Genomic DNA, 12,249 nt, shown 5'->3' on the forward strand with positions numbered 1-12,249 from the left:
ATGAGCATTACATTCAGACAGATTCCGATAAGGCTGCATTTCAAGAACGTTTTAATGCCCCTCCCCCGTGCTCGACGGATGTGAAAGCACCACCCACAGGTGTCTGTGAAGCAGGGGGTGGGAATCGATGCCGCGAACCTCAGACCTTCTACAGCGTTTCAGCAAAAAGGGCAAATTCCTCTCCGGCATCAAAGAGCTCCGTAGGAGGATAAATAAACTCTTTGTAACTCGGCTTCCCAGCTACCGTGTGCATTCTTCAATGTGCTCGCGATGAGGAGGGGAACTCCACAGCCTAGTGATGGCTAGCCTGAGCCTACATGTACCATAACTCATCAAAATATTAACCAAAGCTTCAAACCACATATGCAAAATTGTCACCGCAAAAACCATAAATAGTTAAAAGGATCCTGCATTACCAGCACAAGACTTCTGGAACTCTAAATGCAACACATTTAAATGATTAATATGACCTTTTTAAAATATGATTTTTTTTAGGAACCAGAAAATATATGTTCTATATTAAGATAAAGTATTAAAGAAAGTGTAAAGCTTTTCGAGGTGGCTAGTCAAGCACTGCTTTATTATCATCTATCATCTTTTTTAATGGATGGTAGATTCAGCTGCTGCATAAGGAGGAAAAAGATCTATTCCACATTGAATTAACTCAGGGAATGGGAGATTAGCTTTCCTTCCCATTTGCCAAAAGACCCACAGAGCTGCAAAAAAAGATTATTAGCAGCAAGCGGCGACACCACAACAATGAGGGCAACAAACACACATAGTGGGAGATCCAATTTAATCCAGAGCAGCGTTCGAAGTAGGTGAGACAGAGCATAAACATCTGTGCAAAATGTAATAATCTTGCTGGAAGCCATGCTGTACAGAAAAAAGAAAAACGTGAAACACTGCTGCACAAGGTTGACACAACGAAATGTGTTCTCTGCATGTAACCAATCACCATAGTGCTCAGTGGGCAGCCATGACAGGAGATGTGGCACCTTGATTTGGACCGACAACCTTCCGATTACGGGTCAGCTTACCCACTAGGCCATCACTGCCCCTAATGAAGGACAAGACCTTCTAGAAAAAAAGTGAAGTGATCGTCACATGTGATACACAGCAGCACAGCACACAGTGCACACAGTAAAATTTGTCCTCTGCATTTAACCCATCACCCTGAGTGAACAGTGGTCAGCCATGACAGGCACCCAGGGAGCAGTGTGTGGGGACGGTGCTTTGCTCAGTGGCACCTCAGTGGCACCTTGGCGGATAGGGATTCGAACCAGCAACCTTCTGATTACGGGGCCGCTTCCTTAACCGCTAGGCCACCACTGCCCCTTATAAGAAATATGACCAATATGGAGAATGCAGGCATCGATCCCGCTACCTCTCGCATGCTAAGTGAGCGCGCTACCATTTGAGCTAATTCCCCTAATGAGAGCCTATTAAATAAATAAATAAACCTACGATGTTCCAGGAACAAAAAGAAGGATTTGCACCATAAGCTGAACCCTAAATACGACTAATAATATACTCATGGAGGTGTGTGGTCACTAATTTCATAACATAACGGCACCAAATGAATGCGGTTAGTACCTTCCCGTCATCTCTCATAACACCACTGTGAACACTAGTGCGTAACCATAGCATCAGGACAGCCCTCAGTTCAGATTTATCATGAAGCGTCACTACTGTAAATACTGGACATTTGAATTCCAAAGTGTTTCATATTTTTTGTTTTCAGCACAAACTTAGCTACAATAATATTGCAGTAAATGGTAGTGACTGCATTTTGGCTAAACACTGCCCCCTGATAGCTGCTTCGCAACTTTAAACATGTTTAAATGTTTTTTTTTTTTATTATTATTCTAGCGTTTCCCATATGTTACCACGGTTGTGCTTAACGGAGTGTCTAAGATAGCGAGTTTCATGACTCTATAGTCAAAATCGACAAAATCCATTACTGACCCCAATCATGAAATGAAGTCATGCAAATGTATTCCAATCACACTCAGAGAAGAGTGCTAATTGTAAACAATGTCGCATAAAAACATCCCCTATCAGCACAAGCGGGCCTGGAGGGAAAAATGAGAAACAACAGGGGAGGAAACAAATTTACACGCAAACGCAGAAATTAAAGCCAGCGGAGAATGCAAATCAATCTCACTCGGAGCGCGAGACAGAGCCGGGCCGGCCAGAAATATGCTGACACGGTGTAAATGGATCGACAGGAAGTGGGGAAATGAAAGAGTTCGACTTAATCCCCGAGAACTGGGAAATTCAAAAATAGTGCCGCGATAAGGCAGCAAAGCCTGTTTGAGGAGGAGCCTCGAAATCCGTGAAGCGCTACGGCTATACAGTCGTATATTATTTCGCGGCTTAATTCTGTCGTACCCAGTTTAAAAAAAAAAAAAAGATGATAAATCATTGCAATTATGTGAAAATGGAGAGCAAAAAAAACAAAAAAAAAAACGGGCAAGTACAAGACGCATAAGAACGAGCGCCTGAAGGAAGGATGTGCGAGGCCGAGGTTGAAATCACACTGGTACTCTCCTCCCATCATGCCCTGCTGCACCGGCCTGGGTGCCAGACACAGCTGTGAAATTGACCCTTCGCCGCCTCCGACTCCAGAGAGAAAACACAATTTTACCGCCGTCGTGAAACGTAACGGTAAGCGCTGATGGCGGTAGGTGACGTCGGTACCTAATAATAAAGTAAATACAAAGATTTAAAAACAGATACGCAACACAACGTCAGATCATTAAGCAAGCATGCAATGACAGCGCGCCTTCGCCTTCCCCTCGCCACTGACAGCAAGATGAAGTGACAGTCTGTGGCTGTGAGCTGAAATCTCTGAACAACCCAGGAAGCAAGAAAAGCCATCTTTTAACCCCCAAGGCTCTCCCTTCCTTTTTTTAACACAAGGCCAAGGGGGAGGTAATAAATTATCTGCTTCAACGGGGGCCAGATCGTGATGAAATCACGGTGCCGCAACCGCAGAAAGAGCCGAGCAGAAATTTCGTAAGGCGAAATTGTTCCACTCCTGCGACCTGACTGGCCCGAGACGTATCGAAAAGCGTGGGAAAATGCACTGTATCTGCATGGCCGTCGCTGCACGTTACTTGAAATCCACATTAATGCACCGAGAGCCGCTTTTACGTCGCAGTTGCCGATATGTTGCTAGGCAACCGTGACATGCTAATAAATGACATTACACGTTGAAGGAAAGGGTTATTTATTAAACGTCAAGAACGTCGTGTTGCACCTCTAACATCGTGACATTATAATTATTGTTATTACTTAATTACTGCACAAAATGAATGACATTTTGACGTAAGTTTTTTTTTTTTTTTTTGATGAATGAAGCTTTCAGAAGCAACACAAAGTTAATTATGTTTCTCAATATAATTTACAAAGGACTGTTACGGTAAACCTCCACTGATCCCTTTAATTGCACAGGGTCAAGGACCAGCACGGATAATGGGGTCCACATCGATCCGGGCGTGCTGAGCTCTGTCTGGAGCGCCACGTGGCGCTGCTAACCCTCGCCCCGGCTGAAATGGACAAGAAGCGGTTCAGATACTCTCCCACCCCCTTCCCCTCGGACAAGTCTCTCATTTAGCTTAGTTCCAGGAGGGGGGGGGGGGGGGGGGGGGGGTTTCACTAATCGATGACAGGAAGAATAAATAAATAAATAAAATCCCACCCCGCACCGTGTCACCTCCCTGATTAAACCCATTTTTTGGCTAACGCGACCGAGAGTGGCAGCTTGGCGTGCCTGGTTGTGTCGTGCTGGAGCCGCTCGTCACCAGAGACACTCCCATCATCTGCCAGGCCACGCAGAGCCGAGCGCTGAATATTAACAGTCTCGAGGGGAAACGTTGTGTAACCGCCGCACAGCAAAACTGTGCTAAAAGCGGCGATCGCTGATGCAAGAACGGCGCGGAGAATGTCATTAGACCTGGAGAGCAGATATCGTTCTCAACGGGCACAATCTCTGTCCCTTAATTTAAAACGTAATATTTCATACGCACATGCGATTCAGGGTCAAATCTGAATCAATTCCTGAAAGGTGGTGGCCTAGGATTAGGTGTAATATGTCAAGAGTAATTTTATATTCAGTGGAGATATTTACTGAAGTTGGTACATTAACCAGCTAGCTAGCTGCGGCATAACCTAGCTAGCCAGGCAGTGGTGGCCTAGCGGTTAAGGAAGCAGCCCCCTAATCAGAAGGTTGCTGGTTCGAATCCCGCTCTGCCAAGGTGCCACTGAGGAGCCACTGAGCTAAGCTAAGCTCCCCACACACTGCTCCCCGGGCACCTGTCATGGCCGCCCACTGCTCAGTCAGGGTGATGGGTTAGATGCAGAGGACAAATTTCACTGTGTGCACCGTGTGCTGTACTGCTGTGTATCACAAGTGACAATCACTTCACTTTCACTTCACCTGTCTTGTAATACCACTAGACACCTGAAGAGGTGACAGTGAGTTGCTTGAGAATTACATTCGAATTCCTACACCACATTTTCCCCGGACTCTGAACGATTTACAAATCAGTAGGGACAGGGACAGCCCCCCCCCCCTGGAGACACTCAGGGTTAAGAGTCTTGCTCAGGGACACGATGGTAGTAAGTGGGGTTTGAACCTGGGTCTTCTGGTTCATAGGCGAGTGTGTTACCCGCTAGGCTACTACCACAACCGCTATAAAAAAAAAACCCAATTCCTACACACCTAAAATCCCACAACTTTTCAAGTCAACGCGGAGTAAAGACGCGTAAAATACTTCTGAAAACATTATCTGAAATAAAAAATGAAAAAAAAAACGTAGAACAACAATCGGTCTCTGCCGGCCGGGCCTGACTGACAGCCGTGCGGTGAAGTGGCAGTGCAGTCGAGCGCACTTCATAACGCGGACGTCTCCCCGGCTAATTCACAGCCATTAACTTCCAGGCTCAAAGAGATGAATTACCTCATCGCCGCCAACGGCTGCTTTGCACATAGATTAGCGGCAGCTCAGGTGCCGGCCCCGGCGGGTAAGCTCGGGCCTCGCTAGCCGCCGGGGAGAGCCGGGCACCGCCTGACAGCGCTCACGGCCACGCTCTCGCCGGCGCCCCCACCTCCACGCGCCGCTCTGAACTTCGCCCGATCGAACCATCTGCAGGAAAGCAGTCGGCTGCAGGCTTTAAAGCGAGCCCACACGAAATCACAAAAATCACAACTAGGCTTCATCCGCTGCCGACATTCTGCATTGTTACCTTCCAATCTTGTGGTTTCTCTTTGTCCATCATACAAATATGAGTGCAAGGTCATCGTGAAGGTCAACGGTAAGAAATATTACCAAATCCATTATTTATAAAAAATAATAGGATACTGATGAAGGTTTTCTGCTTTGTTCTTCACAAAAACAGTTATGTTGTATGAAAGAATATCAATGGTCATGGTAGTACAACGTACAATTAACATTTAAATTATGAGTCACAAAACCGTGTGTGTGTGTGTGTGTGTGTGTGTGTGTGGACACTCACGCTGAATTTGATGATATCATAGATCAAGTATCGTGGAACCGGCTGCCCATTCACTTTGTCAATAATCATCTCCTGCAAGCAGTAAAAAAAAAAAAAAAAAAGTGTAAAGTTTAGTTACAGTGAGCGCACACGACGTGAAACGAAAGTCTCATCACACTTCCTGCAAAATAAAGATCCTTGCATACACAGGGCAGCATGACGAACGCTGAACAATGCTGGGGAGCAAATGATTCCGCGAGTTAGGGACAGTCAACAAACGATATTTTGGCGACATCAAGACTTCAGGGCGGTGCAAAGCTCAAGCACTGTAGACACCGGGCTTTACACCAACCGCTCAAATTCGTTAAGATTCATCACTTTTCCCGGCGGCCTAAATTAACGAGACGCAGTCATGCCTGCAGCCGCGTGGCGTTTTCTTGCCCCGATTGGCTGCGGGTTCCTTTCACAGATTAAATATTGTGAAACATCTTTTTATTATTTTTTTTTATTATAACGATTGAGGACTTTTTTTTTTTTTTTTTGTGGGAGAGAAACAGGATGAGAAGAGAAGGGGAGGGGCCTCCATCAGCGCTCTTACATAATCCGCCCGAGCGTGGGCGCGGCGCTGAGGCCGGCTGAATAATATCCCCATATGGGCCCCCGCTGGCCGCTCTCCGCGCGCATCTACAGCGTATTTGCAGCCAGAGAGTTTCCAGCCGGCGCCAGAGACGCGCGACGTCAAATGTCAGAACCCGGCGAAGACGAAACGGGAACTGGACGGGCTCCACTGGAGCAGGGAGAGCGCAGCAGAGACACAAATTTCAAAATCCATCCACTATATTCATGCTGTAAAAGATCTGGCATCAGACTGAACACACATGCACAGCCACAAAAGGGTAAAATGAGCATCATTGATTTGTAGGGCATCGTGGTGCTTCATCAGTAACCTGTTATCCTGTATTGACGTATCGGAGTTACACTGAAAAGTGTGTAGGAAGCCATCTTTACACAGAATGATAAAAAAGAACACACTGTGATACACACTGTGTGGTGGAAAGACGAATTATCAACATATTGGTGTCCAGAATTGATTTATCAAATTCCAAAACGTTTAGAGCATTCAAGTGAGGAACTGTTGGCAATTAAAGTTGATACTAGGGTTGTCAATCGATAAAAAATATTTTTAGCCAATTAACCGCACATTTTACAATTAATCTTTTTTTTTTTTTTTTAAGTTATACAGGTATCATGATCATAGAAAATGTCTCCTGAATATGTCACAAACCCAGCTGCGATGTCACTTTTATTAATATTTAATAGAAATATTAATTGATATTGTAACAAATTTCCCTGCTATAATTTTAATATCATGAAATTAACCCATGATAATATCATTTTGAGGAAATTATATAATATTATTTTGAGGGAAAAAGCTGATTGTCCATGTTTTTCCTTTAATTAACACAGTGACATGTTTAAGGTAAAGACAGATGAAGAAACTGAATTTTTCAGTTCCCTGCCAGGAACGATGACAAGAACTGTCAAACTTTAACAGAATGATCAGATGACAAGTCGAGGGCACCTTTAATGTCACTGTCGCCCCTGCTGTGACAACACCAGAAAATGCGGGCAGAAACTAACAGTTGTCCTCCCACCCTATCCCTGTATGTCATAATGCGGAGGGAATTGCTTGGGTAGTTGGGAGCGTCGCACCAGCACCACAGTAGACTGCGTGAAGAATTTAATTTTGGCTAATTCTGCAGTGGATGCCGGAATTCCTACAGTCATGATACGGGCACGCATGTCACGACGTGATGGAAAAGTTTGAACAGACCTTCTCATTCAATGTGTTTATTTTCATGACCTTTTACTTTGGTAGATTCTCACTGAAGGCATCAAAACTATGAATGAACACATGTGGAGTTATGTACTTAACAAAAAGTGGAGACCTGACCTCCACAGTCACCGGACCTGAACCCAATCCAGATGGTTTGGGGTGAGCTGGACCAACAAGTGCTAAACACCTCTGGGAAATTTCAGGTGAGGACCTCTTGAAGCTCATCGAGAGAATGCCAAGAGTGTGCAAAGCAGTAATCAGAGCAAAGAAACTAGAATATAAAACATGTTTTCACTTATTTCACCTTTTTTTGTTAACTCCACATGTGCTCATTCATAGTTTTGATGCCTTCAGTGAGAAGTTTCAGCAACCCTGGCCATACACTGGTCTATCAAACCCTGTAAAAACTTGTAAGTGACTGGATGTTGAAGGGTTCTGTTAAATGTATTTGTTTAGTTTATGTACCACCTCTCTTCACAGATCCGCTGCCATCTAAAACCTGACTGATTTGGTCAACGAGCAATAAATAAAGTGCAGACTGAAAAAATGTTTTCTTGCTCAAATAAAAATGTTGAAGAATGCAACATACGGTTTATTTGTGTTTGAAAGATCTGAAGTGAATATATTATTAATACTTATAGAGGGTGGGAGGGGTGCGTGTGAAAAGACAGTAAAGCAGACGTGGCGGGGGGAACGGCGTGAGCCAGGAAACGGGGTGACAGCAAGACCCCATAAAATGGACCTGGCCTGACCCCTGTCCAGGCCAATGGGGATGTTAATTCTGTATTATTCTTATTTATGGGTCTTCCAGCTGGAAGATATAACTGTCTTCAATGGGAAGGAACAGGGTCTTAACCTGACAAGAGCAATAGGGATCCTCTGACAGCTTGGTAAACAATAGCAGCGAGGAGCCGTCAATCAACTGCAGGTGGAATACCATGTTTTGGGGGGACCGGGGCGGGGTTGAGGACAGGCAGGGGGTCAAGTCTGTCAGGCAGCCACACACACAATGGGCATTATGATGAACCACATTATAACACGACAGCTGTTATAATAATTTTATGCATCTGTACGTGCCTGTTAATTGGTAAAAAAAAATAAAATAAATAAAAATCCTCATGCGTCATTTGCCCAATATGGGTACTGGTGCATACAGGGACTGTTAAAAAGTGTGCAAAAAAATGTGAACCGACTCACCCCGTCGAGCAAAGTGTTGTTAAGGTGGAAGTTTAAATCTTTCCTGTAGGGAAACTCCAGATTCTGTATGTGGAAGATGGAGTTGTCTCTGTCTATCATGTGGACCTCGTCTCTGCCATTGATTAGCATCATGTACCTGAAACATGAACAAAACCAAAATTAACAATAAATAAACAATAAATATTGCTGCACTAAACATTAATATGGGGGGGAAAATACTGCCACTGGAATGATGTAGAGTATTCTTAAGTCTGTAATGTAAAAATAATAATATTAAGATAAACAATCAAATCCAATTAAAACAAGGTTATGTCTGTTATATTAGGTACTTGTACTATACTGACTGGGTTAAATAGAATTGCATTACTAAAAACAATAAGAAACTAAAATACAATTTTCATTGACTAAACCTAAACCTGGCTAGAATAAATGAATCTGGAGGGGACGAAGACGAATAAAAACTAAAATGACAGCTTGATACAAAGACAAAAAAAATTCAGACAGATCTCCAAAATAAGTACGTTTTTTTTTTTTTTAATTTCTCTTATTTTTTGTTTTCTCTCATCAATTGGGCTCTAGACATATAACTGGGCTCTTGACTTATCACCACAGTCATTCATAAGTTCACCAATATTACCACCAGTGTTGATAATGGACGTTTGCTTTATTACAACAAAACTTCAAATTATGTCACATAATTTGAAGAGGAAGGAAATGGGTACAAATGTCATCAGCTTTACTCCTTAAGGTAACAACCATTTTTTCCAAGCTAGCAAAACAACTAGCTTATTTCACACCATAAAACAGACTACACCCCCCCCCCCCCTCCCAAAAAGCCACCAAATATGAAATTGCAGGCTCGGTTAGCCCAGAGCTCCCATTTGGGATGAAATAGGGATTTACATTTACAGCATTTATTAGACGCCCTTATCCAGAGCAACTTACAATCAGTATTTACAGGGACAGTCCCCCCAGAGCAACTTAGGGTTAAGTGTCTTGTTCAGGGACACAATGGTACTAAGTGGGATTCGAACCCGGGTCTTCTGGTTCATAGGCGAGTGTGTTACCCACTAGGCTACTACCACCCCACAGGGATCATAAGCGCAGACACTTACTCCTGCCTCACGCTCCCGAAAGCAACGCAACGGAGCGCGGCAGAAATAAAGGCTCTCGGCCGAGGAGCCACCATCTCCGCGCGGGGCTGAGCGCAGCAGTTGTGAAACGTTAACAGCCAGTGATAGCCCCACTCTTCTGGCAGGAGGCTGTGCCTCTCTTTCCGGCACGGTCCTCGAAAGGTTAAGGGTTTTAATTAACGCCTCCCAAAACAGATGCTTCAATTATCCTCATTAAGCAGGTTTTTTTTCCCCCCTTCCGATTCGGCATAATCAGACAGAACTAATTATAAAAACAGACACATACAAGAAGCAACCAGCTGGGGGGAAAACTGCATAAAATGGAATGACAGGGACGATGGCTGTGAGCCGAAAAGATGAAAACCAGGTTTTCAATGTGCATTTAACATGCAATGTGCTAAACTCTAATGGAGAAGGCTGCAGATGATAAGTTCAGCAAAATTGCACCAAACAATTTTTAGTTGGACAATTTCAACGAATAAAGTAATGTGTTGAAAAACGTAAAGATGACGTCCTATTGTTAAGTGAAAATGAAAAGTCCTTTTCCGCCTCTGTACATCTGTAAAGATTGGTATTCATTTGTAATCAAAATAACTAAATACAGCCCAATTAGGGCTTGACCCTTTAGGTTTTCGTACAAGTACATCATATAAAAAGGAACTGCATCCCTCTGGGTCACGGTGGACACATTGCAATGAGAACCACCTCTTATTTCAGGCCAGGGAGAGTGTAGGTGTGCTGGGTAGGCGTATTGCGCCAAACTGGTATTGGAAACATTCTGCAGCGCGTGACTCTGGGCCATGACTGGCTGTGCAAGTGAATGGGGGAGGGGTCATAACACTGGCAAACATCTGATCCAGCCAATATAACCGCCCCCCAATTTTATCACATAATGCAAATTAATAAATATATTAAATTACCTTTGCCAAGAAGATTTTGATTGGCATTCTAGATGTTAGTTCGTCATTTTTCTACCAGAGTGGTCTGGATTCATGAAGTGATTAAACTTTTAATGAGCTTCTTGCATGCCTGTTCGCGCTAGTGGAGATATATATAAATAAAAATTTACTTCATGAGTGGTGAAGTGTGGGTGCTTTGGTTAAGCAATCAAAAAATACCATTATTACAATTTCTGTAGATTATTACAAACGCAAATGACATTAACATCTAAAATGTCATTTGTAATAAAGGACATCCATTACTTTTAACTTTAAGGCAAAACGCATTCATAAAGTACCGTCCCCACACACTGCTACCCGGGCGCCTGTCATGGCTGCCCACTGCTCACCCAGGGTGATGGTTAAAAGCAGAGGACGCATTTCGTTGTGTCACCGTGTGCTGTGCTGCAGTGTATCACAATGACAATCACTTCACTTTCAAAAACTGAGGGGACTTCTTGATTGAGTAAATAGACAACAAACATGGTAGGTCAAAAACAAGTTATTGGTCTTTTTTTGTCTTCATAACTTCCAACTTCAGTCTTCATAACTTGCAATATTTGCATATTGGTTCATTGTATACATTTGCAATACTGTGGTCTGTAGCAGTCGCAAAAAACATTTCACTGCATATCATACTGTGTATGACTATGTACGTGACAAAAAAAATATGAATTTGAATTCGAATCATGCCATAAACCAGAAAATACCCTTGTCCAATAATTTTTAAGTTATGAATTCTTAAGCATGGCATTGAAAGATATAAAAATCCATGCATTCACCAAGCTAGGTTAAGAACATTGCACGTAACTATAACAAATTGATGCACCGGGGCGCATTATGAGCTCAGTGCCGCTGCAGTAAAAACGGCTGAAGGCAGGTGCCGTGATCCCGCATTACACAACATGGCCGAATTAGAGGCCTCTATTGGGGCTTTTAAATGGCACAGTTCAGATTTCTCATCCTGATTATTCCTCACACAGTCCAGGTTCGCCTGGCTTTGGAAAGGGGCTGTAATAGCTCTCCTGCAAAGTCTGAAATTCAAAAGGGAATCAATACTCGGCAATGAGTCCAACTTTACTTAATACCCATGAGCCCTGAATGCAGAAAGATGGATTATTACATAATTACAGAAAGATATTCAAAGTGTTTTAATTCATCCTTTTTGGCACTTCTGATCAATTTGCATGACAAATGTATTATAATAAATGTATGTATTAATAAAGCAATATGCTTTGTTGGATCTACAGTGGTTCTGTGGTATCTGATTCGGAGTTAAATTTATTACGAGTTAGACTTATTTTTGCAGCACATACAACAACAGATGTTGGATAGGACTGAAAACACCTCAAACTCATTGCGGTGTTCCTCAAACCATTCTTGAACCATTCGGCATCTTCCTGCTGACAGGGGGAACTTTAGGCCCTCTGCATCTATGCAAAAGCCATCTATAAAAAAACCCTTTTAAAAAAACTGCAGCAGAACCAATAAAATTGCATCGTTTTTTCCAAGAAAGTGGACCCATAATCGGAAGGTTGCAGAGTTGTTCGAGTCCCGAGCTGCCAAGGTGCCACTGAGCAAGTCCCCACACACTGCTCCCCGGGCACCTGTCATGGCTGCCCATTGCTCACCAAGGGTGACG

General features: G+C 43.4%; 1 protein-coding gene across 1 annotated transcript in view; it reads right to left on the reverse strand.

Annotated features, from left to right (window-relative positions):
• rngtt (RNA guanylyltransferase and 5'-phosphatase) overlaps positions 1-12,249 on the reverse strand; it is a 67,587-nt gene that overhangs the window by 39,178 nt on the left and 16,160 nt on the right. The window contains exons 9-10 of the mRNA XM_028953014.1: positions 8,537-8,672; positions 5,524-5,595 (exon numbers count right to left, since the gene is read on the reverse strand). Coding sequence (XP_028808847.1) covers positions 5,524-5,595; positions 8,537-8,672 — 208 coding nt within the window. The remainder of the gene's footprint in view (positions 1-5,523; positions 5,596-8,536; positions 8,673-12,249) is intronic.

Source organism: Denticeps clupeoides, chromosome 14, assembly GCF_900700375.1.
Source record: "Denticeps clupeoides chromosome 14, fDenClu1.1, whole genome shotgun sequence".
Lineage (NCBI taxonomy): Eukaryota > Metazoa > Chordata > Actinopteri > Clupeiformes > Denticipitidae > Denticeps > Denticeps clupeoides.